The following is a 23,071-nucleotide window of genomic DNA, read 5'->3' on the forward strand; positions in this document are numbered from 1 at the left end:
TATAAGTCAACCGAAGGATGAAAGATCTCAGGATCATCTCCTTCGAGACTTCCACTAAAAGGTCAGTAGGGAGAAGGAGATCGTCGATCCCTTCCTCCTACAAGTCTCTAACCGAGGTAGAGACGTCTTGTTTCTTAGGAGTCAACTCTTTAAGGTCCTGACTTCTGGCGTCAATGGGTCCAAGATCATTACGCCTGGCGTCACGTTGTTCCAGCACTTGCCGCTCGGAACTATGAAGCTCGCGATCATTACGATCGGAACTAAGACACACGCAATCTCGACGCTCGGCTCGACTGACGTCATCACGACGTCCGAGGCTCTTGCGCTCGGCGCCACGTCTCGCTGCTCGACGCTCGGCGCCACGTCTCGCTGCTCGACGCTCGGCGCCACGTCTCGCTGCTCGACGCTCGGCGCCACGTCTCGCTGCTCGACGCTCGGCGCCACGTCTCGCTGCTCGACGCTCGGCGCCACGTCTCGCTGCTCGGCGCCACGTCTCGCTGCTCGACGCTCGGCGCCACGTCTCGCTGCTCGACGCTCGGCGCCACGTCTCGCTGCTCGACGCTCGGCGCCACGTCTCGCTGCTCGGCGCCACGTCTCGCTGCTCGACGCTCGGCGCCACGTCTCGCTGCTCGACGCTCGGCGCCACGTCTCGCTGCTCGACGCTCGGCGCCACGTCTCGCTGCTCGGCGCCACGTCTCGCTGCTCGACGCTCGGCGCCACGTCTCGCTGCTCGGCGCCACGTCTCGCTGCTCGGCGCCACGTCTCGCTGCTCGGCGCCACGTCTCGCTGCTCGGCGCCACGTCTCGCTGCTCGACGCTCGGCGCCACGTCTCGCTGCTCGACGCTCGGCGCCACGTCTCGCTGCTCGACGCTCGGCGCCACGTCTCGCTGCTCGACGCTCGGCGCCACGTCTCGCTGCTCGACGCTCGGCGCCACGTCTCGCTGCTCGACGCTCGGCGCCACGTCTCGCTGCTCGGCGCCACGTCTCGCTGCTCGACGCTCGGCGCCACGTCTCGCTGCTCGACGCTCGGCGCCACGTCTCGCTGCTCGACGCTCGGCGCCACGTCTCGCTGCTCGACGCTCGGCGCCACGTCTCGCTGCTCGACGCTCGGCGCCACGTCTCGCTGCTCGACGCTCGGCGCCACGTCTCGCTGCTCGACGCTCGGCGCCACGTCTCGCTGCTCGACGCTCGGCGCCACGTCTCGCTGCTCGACGCTCGGCGCCACGTCTCGCTGCTCGACGCTCGGCGCCACGTCTCGCTGCTCGACGCTCGGCGCCACGTCTCGCTGCTCGACGCTCGGCGCCACGTCTCGCTGCTCGACGCTCGGCGCCACGTCTCGCTGCTCGACGCTCGGCGCCACGTCTCGCTGCTCGACGCTCGGCGCCACGTCTCGCTGCTCGACGCTCGGCGCCACGTCTCGCTGCTCGACGCTCGGCGCCACGTCTCGCTGCTCGACGCTCGGCGCCACGTCTCGCTGCTCGACGCTCGGCGCCACGTCTCGCTGCTCGACGCTCGGCGCCACGTCTCGCTGCTCGACGCTCGGCGCCACGTCTCGCTGCTCGACGCTCGGCGCCACGTCTCGCTGCTCGACGCTCGGCGCCACGTCTCGCTGCTCGACGCTCGGCGCCACGTCTCGCTGCTCGACGCTCGGCGCCACGTCTCGCTGCTCGACGCTCGGCGCCACGTCTCGCTGCTCGACGCTCGGCGCCACGTCTCGCTGCTCGACGCTCGGCGCCACGTCTCGCTGCTCGACGCTCGGCGCCACGTCTCGCTGCTCGACGCTCGGCGCCACGTCTCGCTGCTCGACGCTCGGCGCCACGTCTCGCTGCTCGACGCTCGGCGCCACGTCTCGCTGCTCGACGCTCGGCGCCACGTCTCGCTGCTCGACGCTCGGCGCCACGTCTCGCTGCTCGACGCTCGGCGCCACGTCTCGCTGCTCGACGCTCGGCGCCACGTCTCGCTGCTCGACGCTCGGCGCCACGTCTCACTGCTCGACGCTCGGCGCCACGTCTCACTGCTCGACGCTCGGCGCCACGTCTCACTGCTCGACGCTCGGCGCCACGTCTCACTGCTGGACGCTCGGCGCCACGTCTCACTGCTCGACGCTCGGCGCCACGTCTCACTGCTCGACGCCACGTCTCACTGCTCGACGCTCGGCGCCACGTCTCACTGCTGGACGCTCGGCGCCACGTCTCACTGCTGGACGCTCGGCGCCACGTCTCACTGCTGGACGCTCGGCGCCACGTCTCACTGCTCGACGCTCGGCGCCACGTCTCACTGCTGGACGCTCGGCGCCACGTCTCACTGCTCGACGCTCGGCGCCACGTCTCACTGCTCGACGCTCGGCGCCACGTCTCACTGCTCGACGCTCGGCGCCACGTCTCACTGCTCGACGCTCGGCGCCACGTCTCACTGCTCGACGCTCGGCGTCACGTCTCACTGCTCGACGCTCGGCGTCACGTCTCACTGCTTGACGCTCGGCGCCACGTCTCACTGCTTGACGCTCGGCGCCACGTCTAAATGCTTGACGCTCGGCGTCACGTCTAACTGCTTGACGCTCGGCGCCACGTCTAAATGCTTGACGCTCGGCGCCACGTCTAACTGCTTGACGCTCGGCGCCACGTCTAACTGCTTGACGCTCGGCGCCACGTCTAACTGATTGACGCTCGGCGTCACGTCTCACTGCTTGACGCTCGGCGTCACGTCTCACTGCTTGACGCTGGGCGCCACGTCTAACTGATTGACGCTCGGCGCCAAGTCTAACTGATTGACGCTTGGCGTCACGTCTCACTGCTTGACGCTCGGCGTCACGTCTCACTGCTTGATGCTCGACATTAAGACTAACTGATTGGCGCTCGACGTCACGTCTAACTGCTTGACGCTCCGTGTCCTGTGGATCAGTTTCTAGACGTTTAGCAAGAGGATCGTCATTAGCCGCTCGGCGTCACGCGCTCGCGATAACATGACGCCTGGCATCACGTTGTTCCAATGCTTGACTCTCGGAACAATGACGTTCGCGATCTAGACGCTCGGGACTATGATGTTCGCGATCTAGACGCTCGGAACTATGACGTTCGCGCGTCCAACAAGAGACACATTAGAAGTTGCACTCGGTGTCAAACATCGTGTCCAACTCTTACAGCAGCCTTAGTAGCTTGCCGTCCAATGCTCTGACGCTCGGCGTTACGTGTCATGCTTCCAACTACTCAACGCTTGGCATGACATAGACCAGCTTCGTAACGCTCAGCGTCTCCCTGACGCTAGCGTTAAGGTGTTAAGAATCTAAACGCTCGGCGTCTGTGAGCTGTGTCATCCGACAGCGAAGATAAGACTTTTACCTTGCCTTTCCCATGGCGAGGGCGAGCGTTCTGGGAAGCGCCAACAGGAACGCTCGAGGGGACGTCTGCTCGGGCGGTAACGCCTCTCGTTTCCTTTCGCCGATCAACATTCCTTCTCCCAGGGGTTGGGGGGCTTGGAAGGGGTCTAGGGCTGGGAGAACAACAGGTATGAGCAGACGCAACCTCCACTGTACAGATTTAGTACTGAAACTTGCACTTTTAAACTTTCACATCAGAACATAATTTAGGCCTGCCCACTGCCAGAGATTAAACTCTTTCGCCCAGGGCTTGAATGAGAATGCAATAGGATTCGATTAATAATAGAATTCCCAATATCGAAAAAATAAATAACGATACAAAGTAATTTGTGGGACTGTATCGATCGTCAAGAGTACTACGTAGCATAAATTTTAACTGTACGCTAGTTTATTTAAACTCTGAAAATAGATCGATGATTATCTAAAGAAAGTATACTAATAGGACAAATATTTTCTTAAAAATAATATAATCCTTTTACAATATAAAAACTAAATACTTTTGTTATGTAAGTAGGTATTTTCTTTTCATTCCTTGCAAGAATTTGCAATTCATACTACATAGTTTACGTCACCTGATTTGTTACGTCATAATGTTGGCGGAATGAATTTTTCCTTCCGCCATCATGTTTTTAAGAGTAGGTTCGTTAGTTTTTCAGTAGGGGGAAAAAACTCCTAATCCTACCCCTTTAAAGCTACGAACATAGCAATCATATTCCAACCACTAACTCTCAGTCAAAATAAAACAAAAAACCAAACGAGCGAAAGCTAAAGGCAAATTGTACATCACCAAGATAACTGCAATTATACAGGTTACAGCGAGTGAGAAATCGAATGATGTTGCCCGTGCGGCGGCAGGGAAGATCTGAGGAATCACTGGAATGGTTCCAGGTAGCCTACCTGACTAGAGGGCGCACTGGTGGTACACCTGGCTATCCAATTGGCGATTGCTGCGAGTTTTGAAATTTCTGCCGTGACGTCAGGGACTAAAGCTATATATATAACTACCGGGTAAGTCAGATGTTTAAAAATTCAAGATTAAAATAAAAATAATTTCTAACTTCACTCCTTAGCAGTTATTCCAAGTAAGCAGAAAGAGACCCAGTCATAATCTTTAATTAACTCAGTTACTTATCTTCAAATCTTCAACTATATCAGGGACAGTTTTTTACTTTAGCTAATCTGTCACTCAATTATCCTTGGCCTTATAAATGCTCATCTTTGTACTCTACCAACTGCATTCATAAGATTCACATATAGATAGATATAATCTCTTCACTTCACAAACACTTTTCTCATACTTGCCTTGTCACACATACATTTCTGGCATCAGATCAAAATGACTAACTGTACAGTACTACAAACTTTTTGTTTTTCTCAAGTACCTCAACCAATATGTTCATAGCATACTCAAGCAACCTTATTCAACTAAAAGATTCCCACTCTTTATAGTGTCTTCAGTACAGTACCTTTCCTTCTATTTCATGTCTTATTTTACCATAATTTTCTCATTCCACTGGACGTATTACTTCCTCTACCAGGTTTTCATGCATTTTGGTTACCATGTCTATGACTGGTTCTACAGCTTCTTTTTTTCTCCCTAATTGGAGGTAGTCTTGTTCGGGCCTCTTATAAGAAAAAAATGACAGAAGCACTGAGAAAGAATGGGTTTAGGATGAAAGCGAGACCTGCTTTACGAACTCTTAACCCTTGCCTAAGACTACCTCCCGGCCATCGTTGGTGCTTCATCTCTTCATCATCTTGTCCGTCCATCTATGTTATCCCGATCCAGCCCGTGTATCCTGCTTCAACAAATATAATTCAGCAATCTTCACACCATCTACAGGCTGCCAATGCATTAGACCACATGGTCCAACTAGTTGCAAGATAATCTACATCCATCAGCTTCTTTTAGATCATTTGTTACCCCTGAGGGTTCTGAGGGGGTTTCGTTTTTTTTCATTTTGACTTCTTGAAATGTTACAATGTCTACTAGTGCCTCTATCATTCATACATCATCTAGGTTATACTTAATCTTTAAATTCAGAAACTTTTCCAAGATGCCTTTATCATTCTATTGCACCTCTTTATCTTCATCTTGAATCTCTCCGATTTTCATTCTGTTTTACAATCAGAACATCTTTTAAACCTTTCCCAAGCCATTTCAGTATCCAGGACATATTCTCTTTTCTTTCTGTCTATGGAGTCTATTTTCATTCCTAAAAGCAAATTATATCTGTGCTTTCAAATTTTTTTTAGTTGTCTCCCTCCTCTAACTAACCTCTTCCCTGACTGTCTTCCGACCTAAATCGTAGGCCATTTTCTTTCCTTTAACTTCCTTTTGTACATCTTTCTTTGTTCCAAAATCAGTACAGTACTATGCTTCTCTACATCCTTTCCTGTATGTCACAGAGCATACTACTATTCCTGCCTTTTTTATACCTTGTTTCTGTGCTCCCAACATTGTCTCTCTACGGTAATCTTTGCTTCTATTTTTGGTCTAATTTTTCCGTTTCCTTCTTATTAACCTTTTGATTGTGATCCTTTCATCAACTTTCTATCCCTTATTCAAAAATCAAGGCTGCAGTAGTTTACACTTGAATTAAACAAGCTTAATATGGCAGTTCATGCTTTCTATTGCTAGTTCCAGCCATAAACCTATAGGGATAACTTGGACGAGAAAAAAAAAAAGAGACATTATGGATGGGTTCTGGTTGCCACGTTAACCAGGAAAGATTGCAGTTACAGGCATTCTGTTCTGTGACAAGCTGATTAATAATGATTATTGCAAACAAATTTTATAAGAGAAGACAGTATCAATTTCTGGAAAACTAATAATTGTTGTAGAACAAAACAAGACATGTAGTTGAGCATCAAATCAAGCTGTGTCATCAACTATTATGCTTATAATTCCCTTTGGTCTATTTAGTTTAGTAGCTCTCAATACAAGTTTGTGTAATCTCTTCACTCTCTCATTTGATAGGCATCATATCTTAAAAGAATGAATAAAATAGATAACTCCTGCCATCTACAGTCATTTTTTTTAGCGAGACACATTTGCACCGACTCGCAGCGGTGCCCTTTTAGCTCGGAAATGTTTCCCGATCGCTGATTGGTTGGACAAGACAATTCTAACCAATCAGCGATCAGGAAACTTTTCCGAGCTAAAAGGGCACCACTGCGACTCGGTTCAAATGCGCCTCATTAAAAGAAATTGACTACAGTACACCTGCAGGAAATCAGCAGGCCACGACAGCATTCCTAACTAGTCCTTAGGGTCTACAGACAACAAGCTCGTAACTACAAGTACTGATATATGTCCTATCCTCGTGAATCAGTAGACCAAGGTCATAAATTTAAAGGTACCAAAAATCTGGTCAAGGCATTTATAAAGACATCATCTGCAGTATTAGCCAGCAGCCAAATATCGGCAAAATCTCAAGGTACTCACACACAATGACAAAACTTTCCTTTTACACAGATTTAAAGAATAAAGAATCATCATAACTCCCTATTTATGAAAACAAAACTAACGCATACTATGAGCATCAACAACTGTAAAGACAGTATAATATATAACAATACACTATCGTCGTAACCACAATTATCAAAAGTATACAGATAAGGGAGGATTTGATAATAATGCTCTATTCATCAGCATTTTCAATTGAATCAATGCCTACATCAATATACTGTATCTATAATTAAAATTACTATGTATTGATAAGTCCAAGGTACAAATAATACTGAAAAAAAAATTAGATAATTTCATGATACTTTGCACAGTATTAAATTAAAAAGGAATCTACATACCTACAATACTGTAATGAGAATACATTTTTATCTAATGATTCAAGCCAAAATAAGTGAAAATAATACAAATTATAAAACACAATACCTAAACGTTACTGATAGAATTCTGTATTATGATTGTACATAACCTTAATGATTGATTCATGTGCAGTATTCTGCTTATATGAAATACTTAATCTGACTAACATTGCCAACTGCAATCAACAACAGTACTCTGCAATATTAACACTGCATCAAAACTACAGGAGAAATTGCCAACAAATTCTGTACATAAATGCACCCAACTATTAGAATACATTACAGCTTACCCAAAAAGGGGAATCAGTTATAATCACAACCCTTTACTACAAAGGAACAAGTGTTGTGATTTTAAATTCACTTACCTGAAAATACCCTCCGCGGTGTGAGCCACCATGCCTTGGATGGTAATCTCTTCCCCGGTAGCCACCTCGACCTCCTCTTCCATCCTATAAAAACAATTAATCATAAATAGTAAAACCACTTGCAAGTCTGGGGCCATGCATTACAATTTTTTTTTTTTTCACTATTCACTTCTTACACTTTCAAGAGGATGGCACCAAAAAAGTTCAGCCTTCTGGTTTCCCAGCAAGTCGAGGTGTGGTGGTGTTAGCCCATGCCCTAGATTTTGTTATGGTTACTTCTCACTCTCTATATGCTTTTAAAAATAGTACATAGTATATAAATAAATGACTGTACAGTACTGTACTTCACATGGAAGCTTATTAATGTAGGTCTAGATTTTATAAAATGATAGCAGGTTGTAAATACTTTTTCATGTTCAGTACATGCATAGGGAACATACAAGTTGCATACTGTGGTAACAGTGCTTGTCCTATACACCTTCAAATATGCAGAATGCAATACAAAGTAACTTGAATCCTTTAAACTTCAATCAATATCAATCCAGGCCATAGAAATATTATATAGCCTTCTCCTGTTTCATATTCAGCTCCAGTGTAGAACCCCGTGGTCTTTAATATAACATATTTACAAAATCATTTTAACATACTTACAAAATCATTTCCTCTCTGAGTCAGGTCCATCTCAACTTCACATGTAACTTTAACTGTCATACTATACATTCTATAGCCAAACTTATTTTGGACAGCCTTGACCATACTGGTCTTAAAGTTATACAAATAAAAAATTCTGATATAGGTATACATTTAAAAAAATATATCAAGCTACAGGTATTTTTATATCACATACACTTCACAAACATGATAAGGTATTTAATGTACTTACATTCTTTAAGACTGTGTTAATTATAGCTGTAGTTAATGCTAACTGAGCTTCAGGTCCAAGACTAGACAATAACTTTTCTGGATCATGGCCCCGATGGGGGTTGTGCATATCTCGTCTCCCACGAAAGTGGTCTGGACGTCCTCCATAATGTCCCATTCCCCTGCCTCCACCACGGGAATTGCCACCGCGATGTCCCATCCAATGGTTTCCATAATTACTTCTTCCACCTCCTCGGAAGCCTCTACCTCGCGGCCTGGCAGGCATCTGGAAAAAATAATTAAGTCATGATGGTGGCAAATAAATCTACCTGTCACATTGTCCATTGAGTTGTGTAAATTCCAAACAGTGTATAAATGATGAAGTCCTTTTCAAAATGGAATCTCTAGTTGTCCAAGACAGACAAGAATTTACCATTACAATTCTTATCCTTAGAGTACATACTGTACTGTAATTTGAGAACTTAAAAAATAAAAAAAAGATGGATCAATTTACTTAATGGGGTACAATTTTAGGCTCTTTCATATCAGCTATATAAATGCCATCATACTGTATATGTAATCTCTTTTGTGACACTTAACGGCTACAGTATTATGGCTTCCAAAGCTCAGTTTTCTATTATCGTTCTAAAAAGATTTTCATTGAAAACTTATTTGTACAGAGCTTAAATGGACGGTTTCAGGAATTTACACTAATACCTACCACTGAAAATTTCTGCAATTTTTTTCTTTTAATCAAATCCTATGGCTAAAAATCTACCTTTAGGAAATCTGATAAATGTAGAATATAGCCATCTTCCAAAACAAGAGTTTTGCCTTTAACTTTTCCATTGTCTGAGCAGTTTTATCTTTGGAAAATTACAAGGATACACTACATGGCACATGGAAAATGTGACTAACCGTGCCAAGATTATCATATCACTGCTAGATTGTTTCATAATACCCTTAAATTTGAGGCTGATCAAAATGGAATAGTGGTGAGCAGTATTCAACCCTCTGGTGACCCCGGCTAACACAAAATCACTGTCAGGCTCATGACTTTTGACCAGGGAGCAATGATGTATAGTGTCACCCTACTTGTGTTGATGTTGTGTAGCGTAACTAATATCATCCTCATTATTATCACCTCCTACACCTATTGACGCAAAGGGCCTAGGTTAGATATCGCCGGTCACCTCTATCTTGAGCTTTTAATTCAATACTTTTCCATAAATCATTTCCTACTTCGCACTTCATAATCTTCAGCCATCTAGGCCTGGGTCTTCCAACTCTTCTAGTGCCTTGCGGAGTTCAGATGAACGTTTGCTGTACTAATCTCTCTTGGGGAGTGCGAAGAGCATGCTCAAACCATCTCCATCTACCCCTCATGATGATCTCATCCACATATGGCACTCGAGTAATCTCTCTTATAGTTCCATTTCTAATCCCGTCCTGCCATTTAACTCCCAATATCCTTCTGAGGGCCTTGTTCTCAAATCTACCAAATCTATTGGAGATTGTTTCATTGTCATACGATAACTCACGTGTAACTAACAAAAGAATATATAGCACTTATGGTTAAATGAACGGATGGCACCAAAGTGCGTCATCAGATCCTCAGAAGGTAAGTAAAATGAAGAAAAAAAAGAAGGGGGAGTCTGTTCCTATAACAAAGCATGTACTCAAAACAAGTAAATAGTTATAATTTTGTAAATTTACCTAGTTACTAAATTCCAGATTTAGTATACTATCTAATGAACAAGGATCAAAATTAATTTTAATACTCCAGCAGAATTTCATGAAGTGCGACCCATGGAAGCTAATGGGCACATGGTATCACGTGTTTTCTAGGTGCAAGTTGGAATCCTTATTAAATGTGTTAATGCCAAATCAACACATTCAATAATGGATTTCAATAAATAATGAATCTTTATTTACGTGGTGATTATTTAATGAAAGACCTTACACTGCTGAGTGTATGAGAGTAGGTAATAGATAAGTTATCAGAACACTCTTGATATAATCAAATCTTCATCTACTTTCTTAGTATGATTGTATCAGGTGTGTTTTTCCTGTTTTTCTGAGTAAGATTTTAACATTGACTTTGTTTAACTTTTAATTACAGCTGGAATGGAGATAACTATAGACTCAGGCTTACAAGAAATACCAAAACTTTAGACCATGCCCTCTGCCCTATTCACAACACCCTACCATAAAGAATGTCGGGCACCTGCAAAATGCAAGCCAACTTAAAAGTCTAATTCACTGTTCTTTTATGAATTGAAATACATACATTTACCTTCAATAATATCTCATCACCACAATATCACCATAACTTGATGCCAAGTTAGGATAATTCCCTGCACCAATTTCTGCCAAAACATATAATCAATATATTTTTTCTTGAAGTTTTGATATTCATTCAAGAAAAAATTCTTGTTAAACCCAGCAGAAATGGGGAAGGAGGCAACACAAGGAAAAATTCTAAATTGGGGGGAAACTAAAGTCTTTGGACAGCCCCTTAACATCCTAATGTGACCTAGGGATCCAGATACATAAAGTATGAACCTGATTGACAGGGAGATCGCACTGTCCTTTGTCCAACACAGGATGTCTATGGTAAGTTGACAGTTGCCGTGAAATAGTACCTCCTTGTATGTTTAAGTACACCACTACAGTCGTGTTGTAGCTTAACACTACCGAGTGACCTGAGAGAAGTTATTGGAAATATTGAAGAGCAAGAAATGTTACTGTACTTTCAACTCCCGGAAGTTCATATAATGTAGTAAACCCGATCTGACTCTGATCACAGTCCGGAAACCATGTGCTGTAGCATGCGAGTTCCCTACCCATCTTTTGATGAATCAATGAAAAGCATCAAATCTGGGGGAGGAGAAAGAAGGTCTACACCTCTGAGAAGGTTGAAATCGAGACTCCACCGGTCTTTCTTCTGCTTTGGCCCACTGGAAGGAATAATTATGCCCCTTCTTTGAATCTTGTGAGTCTGTCCTGTGAAGAGAAGACTTTCACTTGATTGGTTTTTCCTCATCCCCATGTACTGAGTACCATGTCCTGATTTGACTCTAGGTTAGACTCTTCCCCGTTTACCAAGAACCCCAGATTGATGCAAAACTGGAGAAATCTGTCTCGACGAAGGAGAAGGTTCTCCACCGAGTCTGCCAGGATCAGCCAGTCATCAACGTAACGGAGCCGAATGCCATTAGCATGGGCCCAGACTGAGATTAAATTGAACACCTGACGGGCTGTTGACAGACCAAACCACAGCACCCTGAATTGGTATACCTTGTTGTGCAATACAAACAGGAGGTACTTCCTTAAGACTGGACAGACTCTGGAAGTATGCATCCTTTTGGTCTTATAGCCTGCCTAACCATGGCTGCAGTCTCCATCTTGAATGGAGTCTGTTGGGTCGACTCATTTAGAGGCAAGAGATTAATCATTGGTTTCCAGCCTCTAGACGCCTTTTCTACAAGAACAAGTAGACCGAAAAAGTCTGGAGACCTATCGAGGACCTCTTGGAGAGTGCTCTTCTCTAACATGATTTGGACTTCTGCCAGAAGGGCTATGTCCTTCACACAATGATCTCATTGGGGGAGGAATCAAGGGAGGAGGAGAGCTAGTGAATGGGACGATGTTACCCAATCATAGGATACCAACTAGTCCAGGGTTAGGCCCCGTGGCACTGATATCTCAGCCAACCGAGTCTCGGACATCCCCCCACCGATGGTACTGTGGGAAGGAAGCAATCCCTTGCAGGGATGTCGAACATGTCAGCCAGGTCTCCCCCATTGTCCTATGACCTTCTTGCCCTAAAAAGCCAGCCTTTGGGAATATTCCTCCTTAGGCTAATACAGTATTGCCTCTGGCCAACCTTGATGGTCTTATGGCCTTGTCTTGGTGATGGAGAAGCCTTAGGCCCAGCAGGGGCTGATGAGGAAGGACGAGATATAACAGCCCTATGGAGGAGGGAGTCTTGGCTTTCTTTTCTCCACTTCTCGGTCACTACCTTGACGTCCAAGAAGAAATAAGGACGGTGATCTTAAGGAGGAGTTACAGAGAATATTGATCTCCCTCCTCGACACTTGTCCCTGAAACTTGAAAGACGACGGCGTTGTCTCTCTACAGGACCCAGTTGGCCCTCAGCCAGCGATAAGAGTCTCCTTATTCGCAAAATCTGCAAGTCGACTTTTGCAATTGATCCAGCTACAAGTTTAAACCACAGTAGCTCTAGCTGTGGTCTATAGGCTCTGGGAGTGACACAGAGGTTAAGTCTCTTCCCTTGGGAAGATGGTAAGAAGCCTCACCAAGGCTCAACCTGTCTCATGCAAGCCAGAACTTGCAAAAAAAGTACACTCTGACTCACCTTCCAGAATGTCAGGAGCCTTTGGGCTAGTGGAGCTTGTAAATCCTAACTTAATATAGGGTGACAGGTCTTAACCTTGAACATCCCTAGCCTGATTCAGACTGCCACTGCAATACCACAACCACCATGAAAAAACCATGTGCAGATGTGGGTTCAGCATATTACTTTGGACTGAATCAAAAGTTCCATATGTACCATAACAATTGACAACTTCTGATTCTAAAACTGGGCAAATCTTTATCTGTACAGCAACAGAAATAATGTATATATCAAACCCTCACTTTCCTCTCTATGGTTAACATTCTAATTCATCATACATTGTGGTACCCAAGAACAGATCAAGGATAAAAAATACTACAAAATTCACGCATTGCTAAATTTGTGAAAATTTAACCGAGGCCCTTTGCGTCAATTGGTGTAGGAGGAGAAGGAAGTTGTGATACATACTCCCCATTTAGAGAGACTATAACTAATTGGTGCACTAGCTTGGCCATTCCACCCTTTCCCGATCCCCATCTTGTACTACCCTAAAGTAGGGACATTCATATATGTTACTAACATATTGATTACAGTTAAAAGAGATGTTTAGATATGATTTCTGTATTAAATATCCAAGCCAACAATTTTGTACAAAACTGTATTGTACAGTACTATATTACCTTTAGTCTTACAATCCCATTTTTTTGAGATTGGCGATGTGTTCGAGATGCAAAGAAATTAAGGTGTTAGGCACCCTTTCATCTTGTCCTTTATTGGTAGTATTGATGTAAACCCTCACTCTAAATGCACAGAGTAAAATTGTATAGGTAACCAATAATCCTTTAGAAGATTTTCACAGTTTCTGAAGTATGCTTAGGTGTTTTGAATGACTTCAATGATATTAACTATTGGAAACCAGTAATTATCAAGTTGTAAAGAAACACTCTCTTCTTAATATCATTATTACTAAGCTACAACCCTAGTTGGAAAAGCAGGATGCTATAAGCCCAAGGGTCTAAGAGAAAAATAGCCCAGTGAGGAAAGAAAAGGGTAATATTTTTATAGTCTCACCCAACCATTACTGCTTGCCAATACATACAGGCTTCATGTTTTTCTTTTTTTTTTTTCTTTTTGCGAGCGAAGTGATCGTACGGCAGAGCAAAAACCAATAGATCTAGGTAATATTTCAATAGAGTCCTTACTTGTTTTTTCTTCACCATGCACTCGCTTCTCTCCAGAAGAAAAAGAAAAATCAAGCTCTTATGTACTGGCAAGCGGTTAATGAATGGGTGGTACTCTATTGAAATATTATCAAGGAAAGAAGGAAATAAACTATGAGAGAACTAATGAACTATAAAAATAAAAATATTTTTTGAGCAGCAACAACATTAAATTAGGTCTTTCGGTATTATTACAGTTTCATCCATTATAATAATATATTTCCCGAGTAAAGCAAGTCTTTTGTAGTATTTCTGTAAAATATTATCTGTCGCAAATGCCTAGTTCTTTATATATCAACGATCAAACTCACGCTACTCATGTCTTCCTCCCAGATTTTTTCTAAGTCTGTTGTTATTGTTGACTGTGTCTTGTATTTGCTTAAATGAGCCCTGTAACCACTATAATCCGCAGACAAACTAGTCCACTATGAAGTCTTACACGTTTGGCCAATCACAGCACCTATCCACTATGACGTCATACTGTACATGTTTGGCCAATCACAGCGCGACAATACATTACCTTCCCAGACATTTCATTTCGTTCTTAGACATGGAGACCATAGCAAGCACATCATCTCATGTTGCACAAGAAGTTGAAATTCCATCTTCTTGTCCTGACTGTTTCCTAACTTACAATGAATTTGTTGTAACTTATTCGGGGAATATTGAAAAACTAGTGGATTTGTGCCAGAGACACAATTTAATTTTACAAAATAAAAATTGTCCTGCATGTCAAGGAACCTTCGCAACGGCTTCACGTTTTCCTCAAAGCAGCAGCACATCTTTATGAACCAACAGTTTAAGGTAAGCTTCATTAATTTATAGAGTATATTATAATGGTGATAGTATAACGATGTATACAGCAGTACCATCACTTTGGATTTGGTTTGATGGATGTGTTAGGTAGTGGCTGTAAGGGGGGGGGGGAGTGTCGCAGGGGCTAGGCCTAGGTAGGGGTACAGGGCCCTAGGTTAGGTGGTTGTATTAGGTTCGGTAGTATCCCGAAAATCACTGTGGCCTTAAGGGGGGGGGGGTCGCAGGGGGGGGGGGGGGGTCGCAGGGGGGGGAGACCCCCCCCCGTAGGCCTAGGTAGGGGTACAGGGCCCCTAGGCTAGGTTAGGTGGGTTATTAGGTTCTGTAGTGCCCTGAAAATCACTGTGGCCTTAAGGGGGGGTCGCAGTCCCCCCCGGTAGGGCTAGGTAGGGGTATAGGGGGAGGGGTGGTGGAAGGATAAGTATTCATTTATTGCAAATATCATTTGACGCCCCCCCCCCCACCCAAAACCCCGGTTCCCACCTGGTGTCCCCCATAATTGTTGGGATGAAGTAGGGTCTTTCTGCATTCTGGAACAACTTGTTGTTTTAACTCCAATTACATAGTAAATCTCTAAATCGGATGGTTTGCGGTCAAAGTAAACGTTAAATCCGTTGGAACTACACTATTTCTGATGCAACAAATATATTTCCAATCCAGTTTCCCCATAATGGTTGAAACTGTAATTTTACCGGTCTTTCATATATAAAGTATGAAAACATAAAAAAAAAGGAGGAAGAGAAACAAGATAATTAACAAAAATACCCCATCACTAATCACTTTCGATATGAATGGAGGCGAGAATAGGTCGAAATCAAAACTAAAAATCACATTTTCAACCTTAGAATATAGCCATGACAATTATACCGGTACCTACACAAGCTTCAAGACCTAGCCTAGGGTGTAGTTATGGCCGATAATGTGGTATGCACTCACAATATAGGCATACGAATATACGAATTCCTGAACACCTAATGAAAAAATACTAATAAAGCTTGAATTCTAGACCTAAGAAATGTCACACTTGAATATACTAAAACCCATGCAACTACATCTTTGCTATAAAGATACAAAATGTAATAACAAAATAAGTAAATAAATGCCGTAAATAATGACAGTTTGAATTAGCATGATTTCCAGAATTACATAAATAAACATGTTCTAAGGGTGATATACTCACTAGTCTGTGTTGATGATTTTCTCTCGTTATCACAAGAAACCAGTTAAATTTCGAGGTTAACAAAACACAAAATGGTGTTCTTGATCGAAATTGTAAAGTAGTAGACTACAACAGCGCTGTTGCAGGGTTGCCAGATTATTTCGACTGGATTATCGTACATGAGCCTTAGAATTGTCGTTTTTCAACCAAAATTATCATACACAGTTTCAATATAATGATTAAGGAGTTACATGATTGACTTATTTCAAAATATTTTAGTATAATTGTTTAATTAAACACACATGTATATACCTTAGGTATGTATCGTACATCGTACTGGACTTAAAATAACCGTACATGTAGGATAATTATCGTATGAATGGCACCCCTGCGCTGTTGGTTCATATGTTTTCCGTTCCGCCTTACCCAAATGAACAGATCTTTCTTGGAGGCGCGAAAAACACTAGATTGAAGTACAAATTTTTTATTTCATTCTACGTGCTTATTTTTTTCTATCTTTGTTGCATATGATAATTTTAAAGAATATATCTTACACATCAAAAACTAGTAATTTGTTAGGTAAAAAGATTAAATAATAAATAAGTACGAGGAGTCCTTGGAGATTAGACTCTCATGTACTTGAAAAAAATTTTTTCATTCTACATCTGCTTGATTTTTTAAAAATCTTTATTGCATATGTTAATTTTAAAGAATGTATCTTACACTGTCAAAATCTAATCATTTGTAAAGTCAAAAGATTAAATAATACATAAGTACGAAGAGTCCTTAAGCCGGCCATACACTATCATGTACACCTCCGGTTGTTTCAGGTTGTTTTGGGTTTAAATCCAACCCTCCACTGAAGTCGAGTGAACTACTTTTCGGGCGGGTCCATATTAATCATCTAATGAAACATTTTCATTATAACTTATACAATTCTTTGATTGTAGCATCTTCCAAATCATATGATCTTGTGAAAAGTAATGTCTTTAGTTTCTTCTTAAATTCAATTGCTCCCTTTAGGACCTTCATTTCAGTTGGCAGTTTATTATAATGTCTAGGCGCACAGTAGCTAAAAGCCCTTTCACCAAATTTACTATTTGTTCTTGGTTCAGATAGCCTACGTTTGTCACTAATGTGTCTTGTGTTAACATTTGTTTCTAGTTCTAGTTTATTCAGGCATTCTTTTAGATATTTTGGTTCAGTATCTTAAACGTTAGTAAGAGTAGCTTGTATTCAATTCTCGCTTTTACCGGTAGCCAGTGTAATTTAATTAGTGCAGGGGTAACTCTTTCCCTATTGTGTAGTCCTTTTATTAATCTAGCGGCTCTGTTTCGTACTCTCTGAATTTTCTTCAGCTGATAATTTGGTAAGCCATAGAACAGTGAGTTGCAGTAATCAATTCTTGAAAATATGTGGTGATTAATGAGTATGGCCATAGATTTTTCATCTAAGTATTTACTAATAAATGCTATGTTTCTAATATGATAGTTACAATTTCTTATCATATTATTTATATGTTCGTTCATTGTCAGTCTATCATCCATGATTACTCCAAGATTCCTGACAGATTTCTTTAGGTCAATGATCGATTGGCCTAATTCAATTCTTTGGAAGCATTCGATTCTTTTTATATCTTTTTCTTTTCCAAAAATAATACATTCACTTTTGTCTTCATTGAGCTTGAGCTTTTTTTGTTAACATCCAAGCCTTAATGTCATTCATTATTTCATGTATCTTTCTTTTAGCTTCATCAACTGATTCTATTGGGAAATAGAATTGTGTATCATCAGCGTATATTCTAAACTTAACTCGTGAGTTTCAAGGATATTTGCCAGTTCAATCGTGTAAATTTCAAACAGGAGAGGACCTAGTACACTGCCTTGAGGCACCCATTTGGTTAGTTTTCTTGTCTCAGATTCAACATTTGATATTACTACTTTAACTTTGCGGTTTTCAAGATAACTCACAAACCAGTCGTATGCTCGTTCTACGATGCCCACAGCTTTAAGGTCTTCCATCAGATATGTATGTTCTACAGTATCAAATGCTGCACTTAGATCAAGCATCACAAGAATGCAACACTAGCCATTTGTTATAATTTCTGTTATGTCATTTTTTATCGCTAACACTGTTGTTTCTGTGGAGTAATTTTCTCTGTATGCAGATTGATCATCAGGTATGGCATTAGATTTTTTCAGACATTTCCAGGTTTCTTCGTGTACCGCAGTTTCAAGAATTTTCGAAAAATATGACAGATTTTATATTGGCCTATATGAACTTAAATTGTCTGCATCACCTTTTCCTTTATACACAGGCTTGATACATGCAACTTTTTCACAATCAGGGAAAACTGCCTGTGTTAGACTCATATTTACCATGTTTCGGTAGGTCTCTTGTAGTCTGGTGAAATTTTCTGCATCTTTTACATCATTAATTGGAAATGGATCATTTCCGCAGTAGGTAATTTTTTTTACTTTCTTTATTATTCTCATATAATCACTCTGACTTAACTCTTTGAATACCCTTAGCTTCTTTACCCCTGTTGCTGATGTATTCCTTCGCTCTGTTGTGCCGATGTTGTGAAAATTGGAGCAGATTTGATTTATTTTTTCCTCAAAATAATCAGTAAAATCATTTGCTAGGCATTTAGGATCATTAGTTATGTCAGGCAACTTTATTTCTGTCTTTAGACCTAATAGTTTCTTTAGGTTCTTATGTATTTTCCGTGGGTCATTTTCATTGCACACTTTTTTATGATAGGCCTTTTTTTTAACTAAGATAAGATAATTGTAGCGATTTCTAGCTGCTTTGTAATGTTGCCAGTTTTCATTATTTTTATTTCTTTTCCATTTATACTCCATTTTTCTTTTTCTTTTTTTCTCTTCGTGTAATTCATTATCAAACCAGTTCGATTTTTCTTTAATTGTGATTATTTTTGTTATTTCCGGGCACCTATTATTATAATTAGTTGCAAGTATAGTTTTACTTCTATCAGTAATGCAGTTTATACAGGATTGTCTCTCTACGAGGGTGTGATTCTCTTCACAGTTACAGACTGGGTACACCTGAACAGTTACGCCTGTCAGGTATACCTGATACATGAGGAGCACACACACACTCTTCATGCCTACCTGTCAAGATTGTTAGTTAGCCATACATTCTTGAGAAGATGAGTTGTACTTTCTCTCCTTGCTATCTGTAGTTTTTGAGAAATGTAAAAACAGACGGAAGAAACGCAAACAATGGTGTAAGGAATGGCTGCAAAGAAGAAATACATTTACCCATATCAATCTTCTTAATGAATTGAGACATGAACCATCTCTGATTATAACAATTTTCTGAGCATGAATGAATCAGAGTACAACGAGTTGCTGTCACTTATATCTCCCTTGATTAAAGGAACTCGACTGTAAAATAAATCAAAATTACAAAGCTGTAGCCAAAAAAAATTAAACTGTCCACATCAAATGATTGTTAATAACTGAGAGACCTGTTCAGGTACACCTGATGAAACTGCCACACACACATCAAGTTTACTCGCCTGTCAGGCAGAACTGATCGAATTTTCATCAGTTGTCAGGTCGCTCGAGAGGTTAGTTTTTCCCGCTATACACTATCAGGTATACCTGACAGGCGTAACTGTTCAGGCGTACCTGTCAGGTGTACATGATAGTGTATGGCCGGCCTTAGTAAGGAGAAAGAAGTCGTTGGAGGAGCATTTGGTGTGGGCCAATTGCTGGGCCGGCTACAAGCCTCAAAAAGGGCTCTCCCTCACAACAACAACCACCAGGAAGAGCAGAAGCTCCAAAAGGAAACTTCAGGGTAAGAGGAACCCAAAAGGGTCCCCTTAACCCATATGGGAAGAGGCACAACAGGGTTATTTAAAAAGAAAATCGCTGGACCTGACTGTCATATCACCTTCCAAGGTGCAAAGGTTAAAGTTAACGCCAAAAGGGACTACGAGCAAAAGGGGCACGTGACTGTCGACTTGGATGTGCCAAGAAAGTTCCAAAGAACCATAAATGGAGCGGAAGGAAGGAAGCTGAAGGAAATCACCCAGCAGAGTGGCGTGAAATCCATTTGTATGCCAGGAAGGGATGACTGCAGTGATTTAATCACAATCATTGGTACCACTGAACAGGTTCAATTAGCAGCCGATCATATCGATAGGTTTCTGAAGAGACACAGTTAATTGCATACTTGGATCAGCAAAGGGATAGAGAAAAACAAAAGATAAAAAAAAAATAAAAAAAAAATGTTCTGTTAAGTTTTGAACTGATGGGAATAATATTTGTTCATATAAATTCAATTTCAGTTAATTTTGAGAGGAAAATGAGATTTAGCCGAGTTTTGCAAGGACCAGAACTTCAGGATCTTTGACCTGACTGACTACCTATCTTGAGGGACGCTTGGAAGGACTACCCAGCTTGAGGGATGCATGCTCAACTATCCAGCTTGGACGAAACTTGGAATAACCTGGAGGACAACAGGCTCTGCAGAATGAAGAAATCTGGCATATTCTAGTATGCTATGTACCTTGATGGATGAGTACAAGGTGTTTGTCAAGTGTACAAATGGTTGGATATCTAGATCTATTCCCCTGGATACTAACCTTCTGGTGGTTCTGGGGGAATAATCTAGAAGACTGGCTCTGCAGAGGGAACGAGCTGGGATCCTTCTAGTATGCAGTCTTGTCCTTATAAGTTGGCCTAAGATAGTTCAGCTGGGAAAGGAAGCTGTATCTCTGTTAAAATGTTCATCGAATTGCTGCTGACGGAGGGTTACAGCGATGGGAGCAGAGTAAGTTTTGGTCCTAATAGTGGTTAGGTTAACTGCCTGGCTTGACGTTGCTTGGATTAAAAGTTTGGCTTAACTGTCTGGCTTGAAGCTGCTTGGATTAAGAGCTTGGCTTAACTGCCTGGCTTGAAGCTGCTTGGATTAAAAGCTTGGCTTAACTGCCTGGCTTGACACTGCTTGGATTCAAAGCTTACCTTAACTGCCAGGATTAAAGCTGTTTGGATTACAAGCTTGGCTTAACTGCCTGGGTTGATGCTGCTTGGATTAAAAGCTTGGCTTAACTGTCCAGCTTGAAGCTGCTTGGATTAAAAGCTTGGCTTAACTGCCTGGCTTGACATTGCTTGGATTATCAGTTTGCTTAACTGCCTGGCTTGAAGCTGCTTGGATTAAAAGCTTGGCTTAACTGCCTGGCTTGAAGCTGCTTGGATTAAAAAGCTTGGCTTAACTGCCTGGCTTGAAGCTGCTTGGATTAAAAGCTTGGCTTAACTGCCTGGCTTAAAGCTGCTTGGATTCAAAGTCTGGCTTAACTGCCTGGCTTGACGCGGCTTGGATTAAAAGCTTAGCTTAACTGCCAGGATTAAAGCTATTTGGATTACAAGCTTGGCTTAACTGCCTGGCTTGACGCTGCTTGGATTAAAAGTTTGGTTTAACTGCCCGGCTTGAAGCTGCTTGGATTAAAAGCTTGGCTTAACTGCCTGGCTTAAAGCTGCTTGGATTCAAAGCTTGGCTTAACTGCCTAGCTTAAAGCTGCTTGGCTTAGCTGCCCGGCTTGAAGCTGCTTGGATTAAAAGCTTGGCTTAACTACCTGGCTTGACGTTGCTTGGATTAAAAGTTTGGCTTAACTACCTGGCTTGAAGCTGCTTGGATTAAAAGCTTGGCTTAACTGCCTGGCTTAAAGCTGCTTGGATTAAAAGCTTGGCTTAACTGCCTGGCTTAAAGCTGTTCGGATTCAAAGCTTGGCTTAACTGCCTGGCTTGACGCTGCTTGGATTAAAAGCTTAGCTTAACTGCCTGGATTAAAGCTGTTTGGATTAAAAGCTTGGCTTAACTGCCAGGTATAAAGCTGCTTGGATTAAAAGCTTGGCTTAACTGCCTGGCTTAAAGCTGCTTGGATTGAAAGCTTGGCTTAACTGCCTGGCTTGAGGCTGCTTGGATTACAAGCTTGGCTTAACTGCCTGGCTTAAAGCTGCTTAGATTAAAAGCTTGGCTTAACTGCATAGCTTAAATCTGCTTAGATTAAAAGCTTGGCTTAACTGCATAGCTTCAAGCTGTTTGGATTAAAAGCTTGGCTTAACTGCCTGGCTTACAGCTGCTTGGATTAAAGCTTGGCTTAACTGCCAGGCTTAAAGCTGGTTCAATTAAAAGTTTGGCTTAACTGCCAGGTATAAAGCTGCTTGGATTAAAAGCTTGGCTTAACTGCCTGGCTTAAAGCTGCTTGGCTTAACTGCCTGGCTTAAAGCTACTTGGATTAAAAGCTTGGCTTAACTACCTGGCTTGAAGCTGCTTGGCTTAAAAGCTTGGCTTAACTGCCTGGCTTAAAGCTGCTTGGATTAAAAGCTTGGCTTAACTGCCAGGTATAAAGCTGCTTGGATTAAAAGCTTAGCTTAACTGCCTGGCTTGATGCTGCTTGGATTGAAAGCTTGGCTTAACTGCCTGGCTTGAGGCTGCTTGGATTACAAGCTTGGCTTAACTGCCTGGCTTAAAGATGCTTGGCTTAACTATCTGACTTGAAGCTGCTTGGATTAAAAACTTGGCTTAACTGCCTAGCTTGAAGCTTCTTAGATTAAAAACTTGGCTTAACTGCCTGGCTTAAAGCTGTTTGGATTAAAAGCTTGGCTTAACTGCCTGGCTTAAAGCTGCTTGGTGTAAAAACTTGGCTTAACTGCCCGGCTTAAAGCTGTTTGGATTGAAAGCTTGGCTTAAGTGCCTGGCTTAAAGCTGCTTGGTTTAAAAGCTTGGCTTAACTGCCTTGCTTAAAGCTGTTTGGATTAAAAGCTTGACTTAACTGCCTTGCTTAAAGCGGCTAGGTTTAAAAGCTTGGCTTAACTGCCTGGGTTAAAGCTGCTTGGATAAAAAGCTTGGTTTAACTGTCTGGCTTAAAGCTGCTTGGATTAAAAGATTTGCTTAAGCGCCTGGCTTGAAGCTGCTTGGATTAAAAGCTTGACTTAACTGCCCGGCTTAAAGCTGCTTGGATTAAAAGCTTGGCTTAACTGTCTGGCCCAAAGCTCCATGGCGTGTGAAATACATTGTTGAGGCAAAAGAGAAGGGAAGGAGGGTAATGGGAACCAAG

At 42.6% G+C, this 23,071-nt stretch overlaps 1 protein-coding gene across 1 annotated transcript in view; it reads right to left on the minus strand.

The window, feature by feature from the left end:
• The window catches only part of LOC137653484 (glutamic acid-rich protein-like), an 86,703-nt gene extending 70,578 nt beyond the window's left edge, over window positions 1–16,125 (minus strand). The window contains exons 1-3 of the mRNA XM_068386928.1: window positions 16,004–16,125; window positions 8,453–8,716; window positions 7,570–7,653 (exon numbers count right to left, since the gene is read on the minus strand). Coding sequence (XP_068243029.1) covers window positions 7,570–7,653; window positions 8,453–8,716 — 348 coding nt within the window. The 5' untranslated portion in view covers window positions 16,004–16,125. The remainder of the gene's footprint in view (window positions 1–7,569; window positions 7,654–8,452; window positions 8,717–16,003) is intronic.
• Between the last annotated feature and the right edge of the window lie 6,946 nt (window positions 16,126–23,071).

This window comes from Palaemon carinicauda, chromosome 14 (genome assembly GCF_036898095.1).
Source record: "Palaemon carinicauda isolate YSFRI2023 chromosome 14, ASM3689809v2, whole genome shotgun sequence".
Lineage (NCBI taxonomy): Eukaryota > Metazoa > Arthropoda > Malacostraca > Decapoda > Palaemonidae > Palaemon > Palaemon carinicauda.